A 23639-nucleotide genomic window follows, 5' to 3' on the forward strand; every position below is an offset into this window, starting at 1 on the left:
TATCCAATCACCGATCATTGATACCTTTTGTATGTATATACATATACACGTTACGGTCATAGGATGGGTATGGCATCCTGATTATTGTACAGGTCCAGGTTTGTGTTTACCTGTCTTAGCAGCCTGTTCACCCGGTGCATGCTGACCTCCCTCCTTTCCTGTATCCGGTTCGGCCACTCGACAAGGTTCAGGAATCGGATCTTGATCTGTGAGAGGCGGATTGAGGACATAGCCTATCTTATGGTATTTCTCGTGATTTGTGAAGAAAGATTTCCAATGTTGTAATGACTGTAATACGACAAAGTCAATATTTTGCACTATATTGAGGTATAACTCATGACTCACCGCTTGTTCAGCCTCATTCAATCCCCTTGTATCGTGAGTAAGATGAGTTTCGAAACATCCCGTTGTAAATGCTCTTGAAGCGTCTCTTCCGGCCCTACGACAACAACGACATCATAAGCATTACCATCAGGTTTCTGTCCTTCATTGCATACATGGACGATAGTACAAGTCAAACACTTACATCATGTTGTAACTCCCTCCTTTCCCATATATCCTCCTATTCGCACTAACATCGAATACCACCCCGCCTATCGCCAGATAAACCGGTCGATCATCCCTTGAACCATCATACAAGACCAACTCCTGGGGAGTGAATGTCCTAAGTTGAATCTTGTATGGATTCAGGGGAGATTCGTTCCAGTAGTTCCTCAGGGGTGGGAGGAAGTAGGGAGATAGACCGAACGTATATGATTTAGTGAGAAAATGAGATAATAATGGCAGGAAGAGTATGATAGGTAAAATACTTCGGAATGTAGATTTTGATCGCTTGTTGTCATTGAGTCGTTTCTCTTGCTGATGGGTACGCTGCGCTTTGAGTCTCGATTCGTGTTCTAATCTGCGGCGCTGGGAGGCTAGGATGGCCCGGTTGGCGGGTTTGTCTGTTACGACGTTGCCATACCTGCGCAATGCCATGTAGCCGATTCAGCTGGGCGTGTGTTCGGCTATTGGCAGGACAGCAGAAGTAGATATGGAAGGACTCACACATCTTTCGTCTTATCGTATATCTCTTCTTTGGGCGCTTCACCAGGTCTTGATCTCTGACGGACTGACAATCCGAAATGAAAGGTTCCCTCAACATCACTCAACGTGTTCCCAATGGTTCGAGGTGACTCACTACCGGGATAGTACTCGTCTGGATGATTGGCATACACATCTGTATGTTCGGAGGTGCTCATTTTGATATGTGGTCATGCAGAAGGTATGTTATGCATAGAAAAGGAAATCAACAAATCGTTTGTCCAATTATCCAAATCAGCTGAGAGGTGTATTACGTTGACTTGCCTCCACTCTTACTCATAGCATAGTACGAAGATAGGCGAAATACGCGTACCACTATTGCTGCCTATAAGTTGATCTCAAATGCATCAAGCATCGTCTGTCTTTGTCATTCATCACTCACTCTACATTCGAACAAGTAGGTAGCATACTGATAACGTACAAGTGGGTGATTAACTTTCAAAGTCGGAGACGATCAGACCTCAACAACGCTCGGACAACAAATCACGAGACCAAATCTTGACAACCATCAATCATCCAAATCATACTCAACGGTTCGACTTCCATTCCATCTTTGACTTCATCCAATCGAACACACTGTACCACAAGCCCAGATAGTCTACGATGGACTTTGAAATTGACAATCTCACCGTCATCCTCCTCTTCCTCTTAGCGACACTGGCAATCTACCATCGATTCTTCTCTACTCCCCAACCACTCGTTCATCCTCTCCTTTTAGGAAAACAGAGCGAAGTCTCATCGGTAAGGAAGAGCGGCGAGACTGGGATATATAGATCATGGGCTACAGGTCAAGGTGCACCTGTATGTTTTTCCTTTAAGTAATATTGGTTTGAGGTTATTTTGTACGGTGCTGATATTGAGATAATCGGTATAGTTGACGGTGAGACCTGCAAATTCAGTCAAAATAGTTTCCGACGTCGCAAATGGACCTAAGGTTACTGACCCGACTAAACAAAGATGGATACTTGATGTACCTGTAAGATCAGCTACCGATCTCTCCGTATCTTGAGAATAGCTGATTTTCTATTTTCTTTTGTAGATTACAGACGAAGGATTATCAGAGATCATACGATTATTACCTATCGGTCTATCTTTTCTCTTTCCCAACTTACCATCGCCATCATCGATCATCAGCTTACTCCCTCCTTCGCCATCAACCTCGCTCCCACTACTTTTACTTTCCATCGCATCTACAAAGGACAAACCATTGGTGATCCTCCCTACACCAAAACTGTTCAGCTCGTCTTTGAGATCTACCGCCCATCCCAAAGCGGGTATAGTGGTAATATACGTTAACCTGCTGGAAGATGTTATCGAAGAGATCTGCGAGTCTCGAGGAGGTTCATCAGTCGGTATACTCCTCGTTGGAGATCCACAGAAGAAGAGCGAAAGTGTGGTTGGTCAAGCTAAATCGAAAGGGATCACTGTAAAGTATTGGGAAGAAATATGGGAGGTTGCTGAATCTCTTGAAGCTCAGACTCAAGTTGACGATATAACGGAGAATGCGTATTCGGATGTTCATAGTTATTATTATTCTGAACAAGGCGGTGAAACGGTAATCACGAAAGTTACTCATATAGTGAGTAAGACTTAGGCTTCCCTACCTACTCTGTTTTCTCCAGCTCGGCAAAAGGACAGGAAAGCTGATTGAGCTTGTTTGTATTGTTAGAATGTCACTGCTGGAATAGCATCTCTGCTTTCGCTTTTCCCAGCGGACAAAAGACCCTCTGCCGCACTGCATGATACGGTCGCAAGTGCTGTCCCGTTGACCACTCCGCTGGGGATGACTATTGCTCTGGCGAGTGTATGGACTGGTAAGTCAATCAACCTCTCTTCCGGTAATCTTTGTCATCTCGAGCAGGGTCTTTTGACTTATGATATGGCTTGAAAGAAAGCTAATTCTGTTACTGGTCACTGATCACAGGCGCAAGCTTCAGATTAATAGGAAACCACGAACCCACCTGGAGCCCGGAGGAAGTTGATCATGCGTCCGAGTTGGAGGTATTGGCAGATAACGAGAAAGGTCTACCTAAACCGACCATTTTATTCATGTGAGTAAATTCTGGTAGCTCTTGGCTCAACGCAGTAGATGCTAATCTCGAGGTAAACAAACAGCTCACCCAAGCATCATCATGCACTTCTCAATCGACTTCAATATACATTCACTTCCCACCCATTCGCTACTCTCGCTGCGAGACATAAGGGCCATTCGATCAGAGCGGGACATATAGATCGGGATAGTCTGTGGGATAAGGTATTGTGGTCGGGTATGAGGGAGAATGTCTTAGGTGGTATAGCAGGTCAGAGATTAAGGGGTGTTATCTTAGTTGGGGGTGAGTGCTTTCGTGCAACATACCGAAATCTATTTGATCATTTCTGACTAATTTGTCGATAATATAGATGCTCCACCGCCTGATGCATTGGGCGCATCTCATTTACTCCTCTCTCTACCTTTGACCCGACTTCACCCCTCGCCGTACTCTACCGGACCAGTATTCGTCACTCATTTCTACGACTTGCAATCTCCCGGTGTGGCACACATATTGAAAGGAGTTGATATGTGGGAGAACAAGACGTCCACAGGTGAAAAGGAGATCGTACATTCGGGACCACCAGCGTCGAATGTCGAAGTGGTACTGAAGGGAGATAGAGTGGATGAAGGACATAAGGAGGAAGGAGGGAATGAACCGATCAAGGGAAGAATCTGGATTAGAGGACCAAGTGTTTTGGATAGGGTTGATAGGGAAGAAGAAAGAGAAAGGGAAAATGATGGGTAAATATCATCGATTCTCCAATCCAGACTGACATACGATATTTGCGATTGATCGCTGATGTCTCGTGTATTGCTCTTGCAGGTGGGTGGATATTGGCGAATATGCTAAAGTCCAGACGAATGGGACGTTTATAGTGGATCATTCGGGTTTACAAGTAGCATTGACGAAGCAATGAGAAGCGAAAGGGAAATCCAAGTGATATCAATCACTCGATACTGAAGCAATCATCGTAGTTCTCATATGTGCTGATGAACTTCATTCATGTCGCATAACACGGAAGCGGTCTCTAGTGTCTCACGTACAGGGTATGATTCATGACCTCGTTTCGAATATACTGATAGCTCTGGAATATCCTTCAGAACATCCTAGCCTGAGTTCCTCCTCGTACACCCCAGCCTGAACAAGAGTCAAATCTCGATTTGTCCGATGGACTGGACGAGGAAGACGAGATACAAAAACGCACGCACACACACATGCACAACATGAGGGCACCGATTCCATTCATCGCCCTCTTGTTCCACCTCCTTCAAGTAGTCTCGAAGTGACGAAGATTCATACCACCCTATTTTCTGTCGATCTCCGTGAACATGAATATTTCAGGGAAGGAAGCCATCAAAATCAATCAAGGTCCATCAGAAAGTAAAATTTGCTTTGGCCATACAAAGATTATATATACCTTCACCGTATCAGTGTATCTTCATTCTTCTCCCACTGTTTTTCTTGTACATGATGTCTTTTTAACTAATCGCAATCACGGAACTCAAATACGATGGATACCCACTCAACCTCGAGTCTACTTATGGTAACTTCTTGTCCTCCTATAGAACCCCATCACTAGCTCACTCTGAATCCCAGGGATCTCTCCCTTCCGATCCTTCGTCAACCCCGAATCACCTCGTCTCGTATGTCTATCTAAATCTCCCTCCTCTCCTCATCCAAAGCAACGCTGACATGCGGTCTCCTTCCCCAGGACACCCAACCCTCGTTACTCTCCTTGATTCGGCCAATTGATTCTATCGACAATCAAAAAGCAAAAAACTCAACGGCGAGATGATGGAGCGGTCTAACATGCTGTCTTAAGGAGAAGATTTCCCCTAAAGCTAATCATCCTCGGCAGTCCTTCGGGGCCTGGGTTCGAATCCCAGTCTCGTCATACGTTTTTGTTAGTTGCGCGTGTATCGCTGCGACGACGTTGGAAACGACGCTTTCGCTTTTTGGGGGTTCTGGGAGAGAAGCAGGATGGACGTGAGTTGACGAACTTGAACGACGTGAGTGAGTGCTTCTTGAGCTGGATATATGGATTTCTAACCAAGAGAGAGGAGAGGAAAGATTGATGGTGCGAGGTAGGATCATGAATGCGGGATGCGGTGCAGGATTTTTGGTTTATGAGATTTGATAGCCGTCGGTATCTTCTGAATGGGACTAACCGGTCTGACTTAAGTTTACGTGTTTTGAAATCTGACATGCTGATTTTTTGGTATTCTCGCAGACTACAACAATCCCACTTGGAGTATCGACCTCACATCCATCTATCAATCAATCTTATATCGAGTACTCGAACGCTGAAGACCAGGACAGATCCAAAACGAACTGGTCATCGTTGGGGAAGAGCGTGCCGGACTTTGCTAAATTTCAGAGTCGCTGATCATCATGCCGGTTCACTCGCTCGCTTCTGCTTTCGGCAACATATCGCCTTCCCAACTTATGCTCGGAGCATTCATCTTTGCTTTGGTGATAGTCGTGAAAGCTTGGGCGGGAGGTAGGAAATGTACGTGGGAGAGAGACTGGAAAGGGAAGATGATCTTGGTCGTTGTGAGTGAACGTCATTTTATCTTTTCACGAATGAACGAGAATGCTGATCAAGTGAACTGGACTGTATTATGATCGTTCTACATAGGCTCCGCCGACACCAACAATCCTCACACTAATCGATACGCTGCTTCATCTCCCTTCCCCACCTCAGATCCTATATTTACCACCCCTTCCATCCCCTTTACCCGAATCACTATTGACCATCCTTCACACGATCCGTCTTTCAGCTACGTCCTCCAACCCAGCCGCTCAACTGCACTGCGAACCCCTCCCTCCGACTCCAGAGGCGATCACAGCCTTCATGCGTCAATGGGGGTCAGCACCCGTCCAGATGGTGGGCGAAGGTGGAAGACGGATCGATTCGATTATACTCGGAAAAGGATGGGAGGTGACACCTTCGTCATTCGTTAGATCTAAAGATGGAGAATGGGGTAATGATGAATTCAAATTCCATTTTTTGACTTCACTCTTACCTGCTTTACTTCGTTCGCCTGCCGAGAGGGATATAAGGGTGGTTCAGTTGATATCGCCTACCTGGTCTGCTGCCTTACCTAGTCTGATGGATATCACTGCGGAAGATACACAAAGTAAGAAGAGGAGGGGGATCAGGAAAGACGATTTGGTAAATTCGACTGGACGAAGGAACCTCAATTCATTGTTGTTGTTCAAGCATTTCCAGTTGATTTTAGATGCGTTAGAAGCTGCTCAGAGAGGAAAGATCAAACCTATCCCCAATCCTGATAAACCAGAGGAGAATCTCAAAGTGAGAGATAAAGATGTGAGAAGTAATGTCAAGGCTGTTAGTGTGATCATGCCTTGGGCGAGGGACGAGGTTTTAAAAGGTAGTTTGGTATCGACGTGGTTGAGCAGAATATCGTGAGTTAATCGGATGATCAATCCAGCGCTCGTGTCTTGATTGCTGATAAACTCATGTTTCGTTTTGGTCGGCATTGGTTTTGTATCATAGATGGATCCTGTTCTATCCTTTGATTCTGCTCATCACACCCTCACCAATATCATCAGTCCAATCGATCCTTTTCGCCCTCTCCGCTCCTGTCAGACATGGCGAGATAGATGATACTCCGAAAGTTGCAGATCAAGGTAAAGAAGTGGTGGACCAACGCAGGAGTGGAATTGCTGGTGGTGACGTGGTTAGAGACTGTGCTGTTGTTGAGTAAGTTTATACTCTTTTCTCAATAATCTCACACATCATACTGTCGGTCGAAGGAGTTCGATGTTGACATCTTTGTCGTGTACTAGTCTACCACCAGTGTTATGCGATCCTGCTCTTGCTAAGGCATTATACGACGAATTGGAGAAAGAAGTTGAGAAGGGAGTGAAGAGGTCGAAAGAACAACAAAAGCAGGATCCAACCAAAGTAGACGAGAAACAGAAAATGGGAAAAGCAGATTGACCTATTGGTGTACAACGGGATGAGGAACAACTGATACCTTGCACATCCTGATATACCTATATATACATGCATGTTATTCTATATATATTCGTTGAATCATCAAGATCCTTTTGAGTCGCTACGATCTTGCTATTGTCATCTGATCCATGCGCTTCCAACGTACTCGTATTGCTGTATAAATCTCTGCTTAGCCCAAGAAGTTGAAAGCGAATAGATGGAGGATGACCGATGCTGCGCAGAAGTCTGCGAATGCCCTGTAGAGTACAGAGTAATTGTGCCATCAGCAAAGGTATCTTCTTCACAGTGCGTTTAGACAGACAATCATTCCTACATGTAGGCCATTCATAGGAAGAAAAAGAGAAAGTACAAAGGATATTCGTATTTGAGGATATTTCGAAATATCACTCACCTCTCTTGAGATACCTCTTTGAATTCCCCATCCCGTCCTGGAGCCACCTGTGCTCTCAGACCAGCTAACAACACAAATTGACCTACTGTCGATCCGAAGCTAAGAGAAGCAAGACAAGACAATCAGTAACAATGATTTTCTTCTTGTACATAAGGTCTAAGCGCTGTAAGGCCTAGTCTAGTGTCAACGTCCTTCACTCACCCTCCTGCAAAAGCGTAAAAGGGGTAACTAGTAACCAACACCCTGTATGCGAATTGCAATACCCCACTCATGAAGATGAACAGCAGGAACGAGTCGATAAGTTTCACTCGGGCTGGTATGGTCGTTTGATAGTTGTCTAAAAGAGTTTGGAAAGATGACTGTAATGCTGCGGAAGATTGTGCTGGAGATGGGGTCTGAGGTTGTTTGGTCGACATGGTGATTGTGTTCCGTTTGGAATGGACTGGGTAGATTTATCAAGTAAATAGCTTGGGTGCTGGTGTCCTGTTCTCTGTTATGTATTTGGTGTGGGTCTGGTCTAGCAGAGCTTGAAGATGATATGTATATGTAACTGTTCACGTGTGGTTGATGTTCATGCTAGAGATGTCTATGACACAGGATGAGCCAGGACACGTGGAGGTCCATAGACAGGTGTTCTATATGAGCGTACCATTTAGTGCAATAGGTTATGATTTTGCTCGGTGATGAACTTGAAAACCGAGAAGGGGAAGGGGATAGGAGTGATTACGTTGATAGTCCGGCAACTGATCATCCCTTCGGCTTGCGATACCAATGTCAAGTAAAATGCACATGAGAGTACGGATGCAGAGCCGAACATACAGATATGCGTCAGTATCACCGTGTCGCTTCGAAACCCGAACCAAACCGACACTTCATCGTAGAACAATCAATAAAATATGATGCAAGCTCGTCGGCGGATATATCAAATGATAGGACAATTACGTCTACGTTTAGAGTCTAGGTCGGTCATGAAGACCTGGTTGAAAGGTATATAAACTGGGCAAAACATGAAAGTCAAGGATGTTTTTGGTTCTATCATCACATACACATACCTATTCGACACCCAAACAACATTTGCAATCACAACTTGACATTCACATATACGAACTCGACAATCACTCGACATCGACATGCTGCCTAGTCAACCATTAAACCACGGTAGATACTGGTGGGGATCACCTCTCGACTATTCTCGATTCGCCTGGCCTGCACCTCCTCCCCCTCCTGCTGCCGAAGCTGCTGTTGGGGCCGCTGAAGGAGCTGCTTCTCATCTCGCTTCTGGCGCTGCTGGCGGTGTTCCTCCCCGAGGACCTTGGGGAGGATATCATCATCATTATTATGGTGGATATGGTAGATATGGTAGAAGATGGGGAAGAAGACCTGGAGGGAGGTTGTTCTTCGTAAGTCATCGTATCTCCCTTCTGCTTCCCCATCAGTTTACCACCCTTGAGGTGAGACTGTTGTTGATGTATGATTATAGTTACTGTTAGGTATCGGTGGTACTGCCTGGTATTTTAAAGCCAAAGAACATCGAAGGGAGTACGAACGACGAATGATCGAATCTTCTTCCTCTTCTTCCAACGACACTTCATCTTCAGGTTCGCCTGGTCAACCTGGATGGGGAAGAGGTCATTGCCGATGGAATCAACGACATCAATCACCTCCATCACCCCCTGCACCAGTAGATCACGAAACTCCAGTTTATACCAACGCTGGTTCACCTCAAATCCAGCCTCAAGCTACTGCAGATGAAAATAAGATGGCGTGGGGGTGGAAATCATGGAAAGAACGTAAACAAGCTAGAGAAGAAGCTTGGAAAGCTGCCCGAGAAACATATTTTCAACAATTACAATCATCCCCATCACCATCATCAATTTTGTCACAGGAAGAAATTAAACCCCAAAATCCAGAAATGTCATCGTCCTCTAATAGCTACCAAGGAGAGATGAATAAGCTGAGAGAGGTTGTAGAGAAATTATGGGAGGAAAAGAAAGGTGATGCCAAGGTTGTTCAGGATAATGCTAATGAAAAGGTGAGTTGAACGTGTACCCAGTGACCCATCTACCCAACATCTTCTGATCATCTACTATGTGAATGGGTGCTCGTAGGATAATGAAGCTGACGATGTGTTGTCTTTCGGTCGTTTCGTATCGAATGGTAGGCAAAGGAATATGCTAGAGAGAAATTAGATAAATTGAGTGCTGCGTTGGATACTCTCAGGGAATCGTTGAAGACAGGTTCGGAGACGAAAGGTAGAGAGTCTGAATCGGGGAAGAAATGGGTTTGAGGTTATGCATACAGCCCTGTATCGTCCGTTAGAGTAGTATGCTCATTACAAGGAATGTATTTTCCTCCGAATACTCTGACAGATTTCTTCCGTCTTTCGTGTTGTCTGTCGTAATTGATGAATTGTAGATATGTTAATAGAAATCAAAGCAATGTAAAGATCGTATCGTATCGCGGCAGCATGTACGTACGCACCTACACTGCACTAAGCAGATGAACGTAACAGGATGGACTGGATGTGGCATTACAGTATAAGGTGTTTGGATTGATCGCTTTTGGCCGAGCCGAGTTCGATACATTACATTATACATTTGTACAGTATTCATGTTGATGACAGAGTGATGTCGTACTTCTCTTGTGCTGAGAGATGCTGTGCATGATGTCGATCGACGATGCACAAGTACTGTAAATCGATTCCAAAGTGATTAAACTAGGGAGAAAAAGAAGGTTCGACTGGAATCGAATGGGAATCCGGCCAGGTCCCATTTGCGAACATGGGAATTTCAGGGCATTATTGATCTGTGAAGCGGGGTCGGATCATTTCATTCCAAAACAACCACTTCTACATGCCAATCATCATACCAACCTTATTCCACCATGACTTTCCAGACTGCAATACATTGGATTTCGATGCATGCTGACATCATCCGAGACCTCGTACAGCATCTAGCCTTGCCTCTCATGGAGTTAGATAGGCGATATCTATACTGTTCTCCGTTCCCGTCCATTCGGGATCTTGACACTGTGGCAAGAGGAGTACGTTTCTTCAACTATATTTCCATAAACTCACAAATCCATAGAAATCTATACGTTCACTTGGCACTGCGATGAGATCCGGAGAATCACCGACAGGGACAGGAACCATGAGTCATTGGATGAACATTATTTCCAGAAAATATTGTACAGCAATGAACTACGGTCAACTCATGATTTCTCTGTCAGAGCGAGTCGTCATTCCTGTCTCATCTGTATGATGCCGATGAACTATATTTCCACAAAATACTACTTGCTCTGATTCCATCGTACCAGCCACGACTCTGAGCGAGCAGTAAGATGGAATGTAAGATATATAAAGGTGACTTGAGATGCATTGAGCGGCAAATAATTCTCTTCACTTCAACATTTTCCAATCGCTATAAGGTGACAAACTTATAGAATAAACATCGTATTTTATAGTAATTTATTATACTATAGTATACTATCAGCATCAGCCAAGATGACACCTACTAGATATATCGCTATGATTTACGCTCGACCTGCTCCTACTACTGCCGAGGGTCTACTTCTCACCTCCAATCATATCACTATGGTCCGAACTCGAGATAAAGATTTACTCCACCGAATTCCTGTTCAATTTAATCCATTCCCATTTGGATTGGTCTCCCCAGTCGATTTTGAATATAACTCATTCGACATTACCCAAGTATGCGGAATGGCTTATTCCCTCTCTCACGGATACATCCAGCCCCCAAAATATGGTGGTTTTTATCCTCGACCTGAACCTTTCTCAGAATGGGGTAATACCGCGATTTTCTGTGGTGGTATCAATCCTAAGATCCATCATGGGATTCTCAAGAGGATCTTCGGTATAGTTGGAGAATTAGATTGGGTAAGTCAAGTCTAGCCTTCATACACAGTAGAATGCTGAGCTGATTGAGTGATCTGTTTTGTGAAGATCCAAACGCTTCATGATGGGTCGTCCGCCATGATCAAGTTCCGTCATCCCCTTGATGCCGAGAGAGCTCTATGGAGTTTACAAGGGTTGGTTGTGAACGGACGGGAATTAAGGTTGAATTACGGTAACCCCAAGAGTAAGTCAGGTTAAAAACATTGTAGAGAAAGAGATTCGAACTCATCGGAATTCTCTGGTTGTTGTAGTTCGAGGGGTACCTGCCACACCTCCACCTTCACCTGTCTCAAACACATATGCGTATCAACATGGTAATGACAGCGAGGAGATGATCGATTCCAATGGTAAGTCGACCCATCCCTGGAATAGTCTGAAAAGAGTCTGATTGTGTTTGTAGGAGATTTATTAGGTGATAGTACCGATAGAGATACCGAAGAATCCACCAGTGGCGGTGGATCACCTTATCGATACCTCGCTGAACTTTCACCGGAATTCGACGAGGTAGTATCTGCCGAGTGGATCTCTCGAGAATGCCCATTCGGTGCTATTGAGCAACCATCTATTTGATAATTCGGGAAGTGATCAAGAAGGAATCGATGGAAGGATATCCTGAAATGATAACGAAATTGAGAAACAAAAACCAAAAAAAAAAAAAAAAAAATTAAAAAAATTAAAAACCGAAGTAAAAAAAAGCTTTCGTATCTCACGGACATTTCAGTCACTTGCTCAGTGATATATCTTCTCTTCTTGCTCCTATCATATACTGTTTTGCTATCTGAGATGATAATGAAAGACTATGACTATATGAAATGCATGAATGGGTTTTCTCTGATAACTTGAGCAGCGATGATGTGATCGAGTGCCACATTTTGCCACTGCGGGGTGAAACCGCATTTGCAGTGTGTTAGCGCCGTGCCTAATACCAGACATAGACAAAACGAAAACCCCCCTTCTCTTACTTACCGCACTATCCATTATCACCACTGTCAACATCGATATAGCATCAGCTCATCACCGCAGCATACACTCTCACAGCATCACCGACAGAGATCCAGAATGAGCTCTCTACGATAGATCGATTGAAGGATTCAACAGTCAACAAACACCAAACGATCTTGCACTTTTCCGGCTGATCCCGTCCTTTCATCCATCTATCACTCACTCTTCAGAACCACACAACCACAACAAGAGTAACATAAAATTGCCTCAAACCCAAGGGGCCATATACACATCATACTCACCATATATAAAAGGCAATTCGATCCTCCTCCTTTCATGTTGTTTACCTGTCCCCACTGCAACTAATCATCCTATCCAGCTCAAATATACCACCAAATCGTGAGTTGAACCATATCAATGTTATCATCCTACCCGTACCCCTACCAGCGGACCGTGCCGATTCACCTTACTCCGTTACATATACATCAACATTGTCACTACCACTTCTCTCTCTCTCTCTGTCTCTCTATTACGCTACTACTCTCACCACCGTTATAACCTCTTTCGGACATCGTATCAACAGTGAAAAAACCTTCCTTTGATAAGCCCATGCTGACCCTGTCTCGCTCTTCCTCTCATTACCAACACTGCTCTCGATCCTCTTTTGTACCACGACAACCACCCACTTACTTCTTCACCTTCACGCCCAACTGCCTACGTTTCAATCACACCTCTGACACTATCTAATCCTATCGTCACCGAAGTCAGTCAGTGTTAGATCATCAGGCCTTAGAACTGGATACTGTGGAGTCACCTGGTGAGTACGATCATGCTTTGAAATTAGCCTGGGAACGAGGTAGTGCTATGGGTAGGACCGATATATGTCACCCTTCAGTCGGGAGAAGAAGTTTTTTCTTGCTTTGTGTGTGTACGTGTGAAAAGCAAGAACATACACTGATGGACAGGATGCTCTTCTCATAGCGTCACCCCGATATTCTGTGATCATATTCACTCAAACCTCTGCCATCCTCTTCACTTCAACAAAACCTTCAATCCCTCCATAACTGTCGATCGAGTTGAACTTGACCAGGATGCAGCAAGGACCAAGGATGGCGATGGTGAGTATACCCTACGACCTCCCTTCCCTTGTCAAAGTGGATGATGATGACATCAGCTGACGACCACCGCCAGTCCGCCAATCCCCACATGCAGCATCCTGGCATGAACCAGGCCATGGATCCTGCTACCATGCAACAGCAGGTGGCGGCTATGAACGCTGCTGCCGCTGCCAATGGCAATGGTCCCGAGTACGGTCAACAACCTATGACCGATCAAAATAGAGCCTACATCGAGCAACAGCTTCGTATGCAGCAACAACATCAACAACAGCAACAAGGTCGAGATGGAAAAGTTGCTGCGCAACGAGCTCTCGGTGTTGGTGCCCAGGTCCAAAACCCTCAGCAAATGCTGCAACAACAACAGCAGATGATGATGCAACAGGGCATACGGCAGATGACCACGGCTAATGGATCGGTCTATGTCGACGCTCAAAATAGACAAATCTCTTTACCTATGGGGTGGCAACCACAGATGAGCGATCCTCGACAACCTCCTGCTAGTATGGTCAGCCAAGCTCAATTGCAAGCATTCTATCAACAGCAGCAGCAGCAACAACAAGCCCAGCAAGCCCAGCAGCAGGCTCAACATCATCATGCCCAGCAACAACAACAGCAGCAACAGATGCTCCCTCCTCAACAAGCGCTGCATTACCAACGTCAGCAACAGCTCGCTCAGCAGCAACAGCAGCAAAGAGCATCACAACCTCCCTCTGCTCGACCTCCTCACGCTCCACCTCCTCAACTGGGTCCAGGCCAATCTCCTGCTCTCCTTCAAGTCCCACCACCTCCTGTCAAGCGGGCGGTTAGTCGAGCTGCTTCACGTAGCGCTTCACCCATTCCTCCTCATGTCCGACCACCTTCAGCTATGGGTCAACCTATGCAAGCGTCCAGCTCTGCAATGGCTACAACCGGTGCACCCCCTACAATCCTCCCCCTTCGTTCAGCTACTGTACCAGTGACAAATGGTGAAGGTTCACAGATTCACTTCGCCGAAAATACCATACACCCTCGACCTACAGCTGTTTCTGCCAAGCCCACGGATAGTAAATTTGCTAGACTTCAATCTACTCATCTCAGCCGACCCGTCCAGTACTCTCGTGCCGGTCGAGTTCAACGATATGAGGAGAAAACATCTAGGTTACAGAGAATAGTCAATCAAGCTCAAGCGGCTTTGATAGTAGCTCAGAAAGAAGCGGAGGAAGCCAAGGCTGCGCAAGAGAAGGCCAAAGTGGATGAGGATCCTCAGATTGGGTTTGATACGGCTCTGCTGGATTAGTGAGTTGTTACCTATCTGAGTGTCAGCTAATGTCCAGTCTTCAACGTGCCGGATACGGAGCCGCAGCTTCTGCTCTTAGCTCCGATATCGCCAAATTACATCCTTCAACATCCAGCGGCGATGTTACTCTTGTCGAGACCACAGAAGAGGCCAAGTCGACTACTATTTCGCCTAACAAGACTGGATCCCCCGTCAAAGCTCCTGTCTCCGCGACTAACCTCCAAGGTGAAACTCCCTCCCAATCGAAATCCTCGCCCAAGGATGAGCAAACACCTACAGATTCCATCTTCGGTCCTGAGAAAGGAGAGTCGTCGTCACCTAGCAAGACCAGTGACGATCGTATCAAAGAAGAGAAATCATCTCCTCACGATAAATCCTCTACCGGTCAAAGTCCACAAACAGCTACCTCCTCAAATGGAAAGTCTGCTCCCCGAGATCTGGGTGATCTGTATACTGTGAGTGCCATCACTTCGCGTCTCATTGCAGCTTTTGCTGATATCGTTACAGTGGTGGGTGATATTCCAAGATAGCAAACGAATCATGGCGAAGAGGAATGCGGCGAACAAAGCAACCGCCTCTCAACCTAACACCGCCGCTCTCACCACCGGAATCACACCCTCATCTGCCGTTGCAGCTCGCATTGCCATGGCTAATCCCGCTGCGGCTGTCAGAGCTGCTTCAGTGGACTTCGCTGGTCAACGTGGTCAAGCGGGCCCATCCCATCATCCTCAAGATGACCCCGTACCTGTTACAGCGACTTTACAACAGGTGGAAGCGATGAAGAGGGATCAAGCTGCTAAGATTCAAGCTGAACAAGAGGCTCACAGACGAAGTATGGAGATGCAGAGTGGTATGCAAGATGGGGTAAGTTGTTCAATCTTCGGTGTTTTGAGGAAGTTCTCACTAATGACGCATTCTGCCGCAGCGACAAGTGGCGTATCAAAACGGTCAACCTCAAGGAATGACGCCTGAGCAGTTACAAAGTATATACCAGCAACAACAACAGCTTCATGCTCAGCAACACCACTTGCAACCTCAGAACACTGTACTGCAACATCCACCTCAGCAGCAAATGTATCAGCAACTGCCGGTCACTACACCTGGTGGCACCATTCGACATATGCCTCCGCAAATGATGATGCAACAGCAAAACGGCATGGTCGGATCTCCGTCAAATAGTAGTCCTCAAGGTCAAAAGCGAGGTGCAGACGGTTCTCCGTTGGACAATCAGAGCATTAAGAAAGCTAAGATGGTCGGCAAACAGCCAAGTGAGTGTATGAGAATACCTGTCAAACACAAGTTGACCCAACCCTGTCACAGCTCCTGAAGATCACCGAAGACAAGCACTCGAACTAGCCAAGTCTGTCATGCCTGCTCCTGGTATCCTCCAGCTGCCTGGTCAACAGCAACGTAGCATGTCTCAGGTGTGTTTTCCCATCCGCGAACGAGACAAAGCTAACGTGGCTGCTAGCAACAGGAGGTGCCACGGCCGTCCCTTGAAGCTCAACGACAGTACTCTCAGACCCAAGCAGCGTATGCGAAACAACAAGAGCTGGCTGTCCGTCAACACATTGCCAATTCGCCTGCTCAAATGACTGGCATGTCACCTGCCCAGATGACTCCGGCGCAAATGACTGAGCAGTCGCCAATGGGGATGACCTCACCTTCGATGCAGCACAACGCCCAATTCGAGGTAGGTATGAACGGAATACCCACTCAACAAGAAACGCCTACAATGGGTAATCGAGGAAAGAAGGGCAAGCCTGGTGCTGGTCTCACCGTTGACACCGAGACTGCCGCGGAAGCGCCTGAGGCCACACCCACCGGAGCATCAGGAAAACGAAAGGCTTCAGCGAACAAGAAACTGCCCAAGAGCGCAACTGAGAAAATGCCCAAAGGGAAAAATGCAAAGGTACGGAAGACTGGATCCGCATCTAACTCGTTGGGTAATCCTCCAGCTTGGCTGACTGCAATCATGCAAAATCAACAGGGAGGTAAAGGTGGTAGACCATCCACTGCCGATGCCTCGAATCCACAGATTGACGAATCGCCTTCTGCACCTACTCCAAGTCAGGGTTACGGTATCGCTCAAACACCTACCGGCAATAACCCTACTGGCGGCGAAATGAATTACGGTCCTGGACCTGGTTCGGCACCTGGTTCTTCGAGATCACAAGTCTTCCAACTTCCTCCTGTGAACGAGCCGGTTATGAACCCTGGCCAGACCCAGTCGATTGTGAATGGACTTGACAACTCGGGAAGTCAACAGCAACAACCTCAAGAACAGCAACAGCAACCCCAAATGCAAGTTGCTCAGCCTCAACAAGTTGTTCAACAGCCGCAGCCGCAGCAACAACAGCAACAGCAACAGCAACAGCAACAACAACCAGTTGACCAGCAGCCGGCGTTCGATACCAATTTCGGATTCGACGATACGGCTGATTTCTTGAAGAGCTTCGATTTCTCTGCAGGGGGTATGCAGATGCCTAATTCAGCTGATTATGGGTCATTCAACTTTGACGTGAGTTATCTCGACTGCAATGTTTAGGGCCTGGCATAGCTGACGGTGATTGTTACGGTAGGACTTCAATTTCACCAATGTTGGCGACAACCAAGATGACTGGACATCCCTTGATGGGGGTATGTCATAATTGTCAACCCACACCAATCAAAAAGTAGTACAAATTCGTTGTATCAACCAAGATCAAACCCTTGAACCGAAATGAACCATTCGACCCCAAAAACCTTTCTCATATCAACTTATTACAATACCTTACAATCTTCAACTTCACCCAAAAGCCAGCAATGCTAGAAAGATGATACGTCCGAATACCTAAATTCACGACATCGACTTACAGATCTGTTTTAGGAACCTCACGTGCATCTGGATCTACGTGTCTGTTTACTGTACTGCGGACTACCTGATAATCAATCAATATTGTTTGCACTGCTTGTCTCAAATGGAAAACCGGCTCATTTATCGATGTATAAACCAACGATTCTTTCGAGCCAACGAAATTGACAAGTACGATGGATTGAGCTCTATGCTCTTCATCAGAAGGTAGATCTCAGTTCGTTCGAAAATGATCTCAATCTCTATATACCGATATACCCGATCGACAAATCAGCTTCTATGATAAATCAACGGAAAGACTTTGCTATTCCAAAAACTAGTAGGATTGAGTAGAGAATACCATCTCCTCTCTGAAAGTCAGAATGTGAAGTCACAAACTCAAGGGCGAACCTCATGTTCGAAGGAAAGACCTTTACACAACAAGTTTCAGTACTCGATCGAAACGCACTGCCCGATTTATCATAGATCACTGCAATTGTCCATCATCTTCTACCCATATCCCATTGCTGGAAAGACTTGTTTCTCGAGAGATGGGATTCGATTGAGACCTTTGTTTCCTGTCCCATCGGTTGTCGTTGATTGGTCTGATCGATCAAAATGGATCTCTTCAATACCTTGGATCGATGGCATTTAGTCGAGTATCTGATATCCCTTTATCCTGTCTCCCCTCGATGCGAAGCTCGATACAACGATCCTTTCAATCCATCAACATATGTCGATCACCCTTCAGCATTCTCCTTGCTCCCGCTCATCCTCGGTCCAAACAAGTTCAAAGTACTAGATCAAAAGCTGATATATGGAATCATAACTACGCAAATCAAAACCCATATACCAAAAGACCGAATCAAGCCAAAACGTTGTCATACCACCAATCATATTACCATTATATCACCGAAACTGTACTTAGCATATATATTTCCTATTTCTATCTCTCGGATCAACTCGATCATATACCTTATACCTTATTTGTCTTTCTACGATACCTCAAATTCCAAAATGATCATTTATGTGTTCTAGTATAAAGAGGGATTCAGGAATAAAATGGAGAATCACACAATCACCCATTGTATATATAAATATAATATCAACTACACGACAGAACATGCTGTATATATAGATTCCTCTATTTCTTCTTTCCTTCTTTCTTTCCTTCATCTAGTTGATCGGGCTTGCTTTTTGCTGGAGATACGATACGATGCCTTTTGATTATGATAATTCTGTCGTTTATCAATGTTATGAAATGACGAATGAGAATAAGAATATCTCGCTGTCTGCACTTTGCTTGACACGTTATTTTGGAGTGGACCTGAACGCTCAAAGAGCTCAGGCAGTGAGTGGTCCTGGCATTCTCTTTCATCCTCCTTTGTGTCTCGCTACTCCGATGTCGTTGGACAAGTGTAATTTCGTCCTTTTAAACCCTCTTCCTCTTCAATCCTGTTAATCCCAAAAAAATTGACGAGACTGGGATTCGAACCCAGGCCCCGAAGGACTGCCGAGGATGATTAGCTTATAGGGGAAATCTTCTCCTTAAGACAGCATGTTAGACCGCTCCATCATCTCGCCCTAGAATTTTTGCCACCTTCTCGCTTTGCCAAATCCTGTCGATCAAAAATCAACACAAAATCATCGATTTTCTCACGACTTACCATAGCAAAAGTCTTCTCTATGCATACCATATTGTTCAGCTCGTCGACTTTCATCTCTTGAGCTATGGGAAGACCCTCTCAGATGACGGATTCGTGTGATAATGGGATAAAATGTGATTTGAAGTTTCAGTGAAAAGTGCCACTTTCAGGCTGAAGACGAACGTCATTAGATTCTTCGACGATACGATACGATACGAAATATCTCTTGATTCTGTTCAACCTTTTCGATTTCAATAAAACCTCCTAAAGCACCATATTCGAGATGCTATTAGCCAATTACGCCTCCGACTCGGATTCAGAGGGTGAATCGTCTTCTAGCAGACCTACCGCTGCCCCTGCTCCACCTATTCGGACGACCGCCCTAGCCAGTTCTTCTTCTTCGACGGCGGCGGCCAAACCTGCTATACCGAAGACCAAGAAACCTGTGAAAATTACTCTGGGCTTTCCAAAGACTGGGGCGGACGATGACGATGAGACGAAGCTGAAGAAGAATGGGGACGATGTAGATGAGGATGGAGAGGAAAGGGAAGTGAAGAAACCTAAGATAGCGGGAGGAAAGGGAAGGTGAGTGTTTTGAATGTCTTTAATCATTATCATAGAGTACTAGTCTATCGCCATATGGTAGCATCCCCTTATAGGAATAAAATTGACTAGATACTTTGTGTTTCGTTTAGCTCATCTTTACTAGGTATGCTTCCACCACCCAAACGTAAACTCCCTTCATCATCTACTTCAACATCAAAAGCATCAAGTTTGAAAGTGAACAAATCAATGGCCAATCCCCCTTCTTCTTCCGCATCAACATCAAAGATCAATATACCTAAACCCATTCCAAGCAGTGCAGCTTCCAAAACCCAAACGAACGATGATGATGACGATGAAGATGATGTACAAGGACGAAATGACCAATTGTTACCTCCTTCTTTAGCTAGGAAAGCCCAGAAGAAGAAGGATGATGAACAGCTGGATTTGTTCGGTTTATGTGAGTCCATCGTTCGCACCACCACCCTCATTCGTTTGTACACTAAAGCATACATTTCTACAGCATCATCAACAACCTCGTCTATCCCCACTTCATCTTCCAGCAGCAGTAAGACCGCCCTCAAACCCACTCTGGTATCTTCCGCCCCCCTCGCACCGGACTATGTACCCCCTGCACCGACGCCCAACGACCTTTATCCGGGGTACTACCAGCTCCCTTCAGGCGAATGGAGAGCATACAATCCAGCATACTACGCTTCCTTCTTCGCTCAACAGAAAGACGAGGAGGAAGACGATGACGGTAGAGTCGGTAAACACTGGAAGGAATTCAACGATGGTTCATTCAAGGATGATCTTGTCGAGGTGAATGCCACTAGAGGTGTAGAAGAGGCTAGGAGGGAGGAAGAAAGATTGAATTTGATGAAGAAGAGGAAAATCAATGAGAATGAATTTGAGTATAAGGTGGGTATATCTTTTCTCTTTTCTATCATAGAGTATGATCTACCTTCCTCTTTCGTTCCTTCCATTCAAATCTTTCTCAATTCCTTGGTTGGGTGGACGGTTTGTAATGTCATATCTTGGTATGACTTGATATGATTGTCATATGTCATGAGATATCACCTCTCAATGTCTCTCCGCTATCCTCAATCGGATGTTGTTCCTCCTTCCTCTCTGTACCATGTGCACCTGATTGTCAAAGAGATACTGACTCAATCCACTTTCTTATCTACAGCCAATCGGGCAAGTCAAAGGTCTCGCTTCACAAAGACATCAACTCACCTCACTGCTCAATACGGCATACACCCAGAGGGAAGAGCTGGAAGAGAGGATCGCACAGAACAAGAAGAACATGCGTATGGCGGGGACAAAGTATGGTAAGTCTACTTTCTGATCACCAGACTTCCCCATTGCGCCATAGCTGACACCCTCTATATGACAGGTTTTTAATCTACTATATCAAAATATGTGTATATCTTGTATAACTATCGTTTGAAAACATATGACGATGCAACTTGTATTCACATCAAATCAGATTCGCATATGTATTATTGCTTCGTAGCTATGCAGTCTCATATGCTTGCACTTATACGTTCACGCAAATAATTTCTTCAATCATTTATTCATTCATTTCTTTGATGTTTCGCTACAACGTCCAATTTTACAATATTTCGTTTAATATATAGATATATAGATAGATATTCCATCTTCTTACAACCTAAGCCTTGAGTCAGACACACAAATCAAGTCTTTAAGCATCCTTCCCCAACTCTCTCCTATCCAACTCCCACCCACCTCTTTCTCTGACTACATTCCAGACTTTCTTCCTTACTCTCGCTACATCCGCGACCCTATCTCTAGCCTCTTCCAACCTCTCTTTATACTCATTACAATCCGCCAACAGTTCACCGATCCTCTCCAAGGCATCATCGACCGCTCTGCACTGATTCGTCATATCCAAGTTATACCTGATAGTCTGGGGGTGTAAGCTGTGTCCCGCAGGATAATGGAATCCGGGGTGTGCAGGATGAGGTACAGATCGTAGGGTGATACCATCTGGACAGGTGAATAAGCGCTGTAACGGTGTGGGAGCAGGTTCGGGCTCAGTGGTAGTGGTATTGGTGTTATTGGGATCAGTATTGTTGGGAGTGACCGATTCAGCTGGTGTAGCTGTATATGTGATGGTAGGCGGAGGGATTGAAGTGGGATTACCAGAAGCAGGAGGACCAATCAGTTCTTGTGTTACTCTCCATAAGTTGTCGGTATCGGATATATGAGGTAAAGGTGGGATGTAATTAGGATCTCTCGTAGATGGTTGAGGTTGATCAGGTCTCGTGGTGGCGGAGATATCTTCTTCACCGTCGGTTGGGGGTACTTCAGCTTTAGGTACGACAGGTACGTCGGCTTGAAGTAATCTGACGATATCTCTCGTTCTTCCCAAAGCTTGCATGAGTGGTTTCTCACCTTCTAGAAGCTCACCGGCAGTCCGCTGAAGACCAGTTTCCATACTATCGTTGCCCAGCGTGTGTCTCATAGAGGGACTAGTAAGTATATCGAGGTATGTACGGGGTAGAGCTAGCATCGGTGCTAGCTTGGTAGTGGACATAGGAGGAGAGGGGCTTCGAAGATGAGGTAGTACATAATCAGGTTCATTCCCTCGTTTCCGCTTCCGATTCTTCTTCTTCTGTTCGGCGTCGATGATATTCTGAGGCGGCTGAGCTCCAACCTCAGTAGCGGCTTCAGGTAAGATTTGCTGAAGACATAGCTTCAATCGTTTGCGGACCAGCTTATCCGATTTGGCATCTTCGTACCGAGGTGCCCAAGCGTACATCTTGCCTCGACGCATAAATTTGGCATGAGGATTGAGCTTGTTACCCGAATTGCTGAGGATGTTACGGGGTGCAGTTTCGATAGAACCGTCGGATGACGTTGATGAAGAGGAGGAAGGTGAGGCGGGAGCATCGTAGTATGAGGGCTTGTCCATGGATGGAATAGACCTGTCAGATGCGGTAAGGGTTGAGTCAGGCTTTGAATACTTAGTCTGCACAGTTCAACTCACTCAAGTAAGTTTCGATCAACAGGTTTACCTCTAGCCGTTTGGTGAGAACCAAAGGCAGAGTACCTCGAGTGGTGATGATGAGTCGGCTGAGGCGGCATCTTGGATCTATCAGAGACAGTATGTCAGTGATGTGTTTCATTTATGAATCTCTATATGTTGATATTGAAAGCGGAGGAAACAATAGGAGAGCCATCATACAGCAGTTGGAAAAAAACTTTATAGTCAGTCCCCGAAGGGTCCTACATATGCTTGTCATGGTTTTTGTGTATAATCCTTGGCGTGGAGGGGAACCAAATCCATAGAAGAAAGAAGATGGAATGAAGCGAGAGAAGCGAGAGAGATTGATGCTCACCTGTTTGTTGGGAGGTATTACCCCTCCAGATTGTTCGGAACCAAAGGTCGGACTACAGATTCGTCCATGACACACTATCAGCGAAAGCCCTCTTCCAATGAGAAGTGTGATCAATATTTGCGGATGGAAGAGTGAACATCATAAATTTGGGTATAGATAAGTTTTAGTCGTCTGCCATCCCCTTTTGAGGGGGGACGTAACTCTCGAGTAGCGATTCTTTGTCGATAATCATTTGTAGGTGGAAGTGGGGAGGGGTGTTTTATAGTGAAGGAAAGCGAAGAGAGGGATAGAAGACGGTGTACTCACTGATCAGCCCTGACTGAGCTTTGTAGATGCTATATTGACATGAATATGATTAGAGTATAAGATGAGAAGAACAAGAAGGAATGGAGATGAATGCATGTTATTATCATGGAATGCATGTCGACGAGGTATGAGGTATTCAAGCTAAGCACGCGGAATCGGCGTTTGTCGGGAATTAACGTGAATATACCTAAACTGATCAGAG

The 23639-nt window shown here is 45.4% G+C and overlaps 9 protein-coding genes across 9 annotated transcripts; 6 read left to right on the forward strand and 3 right to left on the reverse strand.

Annotated features, from left to right (window-relative positions):
* Positions 1 to 81: 81 nt before the first annotated feature.
* Positions 82 to 1241, reverse strand: L199_002505 (uncharacterized protein; the record flags this gene model as incomplete). Its single annotated transcript, XM_064888249.1, has 5 exons — positions 82 to 288; positions 346 to 439; positions 527 to 964; positions 1048 to 1111; positions 1181 to 1241. 5 exons carry the CDS (start codon positions 1239 to 1241, stop codon positions 82 to 84), a joined length of 864 nt encoding a protein of 287 aa, XP_064744321.1.
* A 445-nt stretch (positions 1242 to 1686) lies between these two features.
* Positions 1687 to 4032, forward strand: L199_002506 (uncharacterized protein; the record flags this gene model as incomplete). The annotated part of the gene is made up of 8 exons (XM_064888250.1): positions 1687 to 1884; positions 1958 to 2059; positions 2123 to 2662; positions 2753 to 2897; positions 3008 to 3134; positions 3199 to 3416; positions 3484 to 3856; positions 3939 to 4032. 8 exons carry the CDS (start codon positions 1687 to 1689, stop codon positions 4030 to 4032), a joined length of 1797 nt encoding a protein of 598 aa, XP_064744322.1.
* Positions 4033 to 5507: 1475 nt separating this feature from the next.
* On the forward strand, positions 5508 to 7083 carry L199_002507 (uncharacterized protein; the record flags this gene model as incomplete). The annotated part of the gene is made up of 4 exons (XM_064888251.1): positions 5508 to 5669; positions 5755 to 6545; positions 6637 to 6843; positions 6930 to 7083. 4 exons carry the CDS (start codon positions 5508 to 5510, stop codon positions 7081 to 7083), a joined length of 1314 nt encoding a protein of 437 aa, XP_064744323.1.
* Positions 7084 to 7270: 187 nt separating this feature from the next.
* Positions 7271 to 7908, reverse strand: L199_002508 (uncharacterized protein; the record flags this gene model as incomplete). The annotated part of the gene is made up of 3 exons (XM_064888252.1): positions 7271 to 7337; positions 7493 to 7591; positions 7694 to 7908. 3 exons carry the CDS (start codon positions 7906 to 7908, stop codon positions 7271 to 7273), a joined length of 381 nt encoding a protein of 126 aa, XP_064744324.1.
* A 714-nt stretch (positions 7909 to 8622) lies between these two features.
* L199_002509 (uncharacterized protein) lies at positions 8623 to 9779 on the forward strand (the record flags this gene model as incomplete). Its single annotated transcript, XM_064888253.1, has 3 exons — positions 8623 to 8892; positions 8973 to 9524; positions 9654 to 9779. The coding sequence occupies 3 exons, from the start codon at positions 8623 to 8625 to the stop codon at positions 9777 to 9779; spliced, it is 948 nt and encodes a 315-aa protein (XP_064744325.1).
* Positions 9780 to 10994: 1215 nt separating this feature from the next.
* On the forward strand, positions 10995 to 11975 carry L199_002510 (uncharacterized protein; the record flags this gene model as incomplete). The annotated part of the gene is made up of 4 exons (XM_064888254.1): positions 10995 to 11387; positions 11454 to 11589; positions 11657 to 11752; positions 11806 to 11975. 4 exons carry the CDS (start codon positions 10995 to 10997, stop codon positions 11973 to 11975), a joined length of 795 nt encoding a protein of 264 aa, XP_064744326.1.
* A 1463-nt stretch (positions 11976 to 13438) lies between these two features.
* L199_002511 (uncharacterized protein) lies at positions 13439 to 17392 on the forward strand (the record flags this gene model as incomplete). The annotated part of the gene is made up of 10 exons (XM_064888255.1): positions 13439 to 13465; positions 13539 to 14740; positions 14821 to 15196; positions 15249 to 15605; positions 15667 to 16009; positions 16062 to 16165; positions 16213 to 16653; positions 16732 to 16935; positions 17011 to 17262; positions 17324 to 17392. The coding sequence occupies 10 exons, from the start codon at positions 13439 to 13441 to the stop codon at positions 17390 to 17392; spliced, it is 3375 nt and encodes a 1124-aa protein (XP_064744327.1).
* A 2111-nt stretch (positions 17393 to 19503) lies between these two features.
* On the forward strand, positions 19504 to 21114 carry L199_002512 (uncharacterized protein; the record flags this gene model as incomplete). The annotated part of the gene is made up of 4 exons (XM_064888256.1): positions 19504 to 19805; positions 19916 to 20223; positions 20287 to 20684; positions 20956 to 21114. The coding sequence occupies 4 exons, from the start codon at positions 19504 to 19506 to the stop codon at positions 21112 to 21114; spliced, it is 1167 nt and encodes a 388-aa protein (XP_064744328.1).
* Positions 21115 to 21471: 357 nt separating this feature from the next.
* On the reverse strand, positions 21472 to 22877 carry L199_002513 (uncharacterized protein; the record flags this gene model as incomplete). The annotated part of the gene is made up of 2 exons (XM_064888257.1): positions 21472 to 22717; positions 22780 to 22877. 2 exons carry the CDS (start codon positions 22875 to 22877, stop codon positions 21472 to 21474), a joined length of 1344 nt encoding a protein of 447 aa, XP_064744329.1.
* Positions 22878 to 23639: the final 762 nt, after the last annotated feature.

The sequence above is a fragment of the Kwoniella botswanensis genome, chromosome 1 (assembly GCF_036426115.1).
Source record: "Kwoniella botswanensis chromosome 1, complete sequence".
Lineage (NCBI taxonomy): Eukaryota > Fungi > Basidiomycota > Tremellomycetes > Tremellales > Cryptococcaceae > Kwoniella > Kwoniella botswanensis.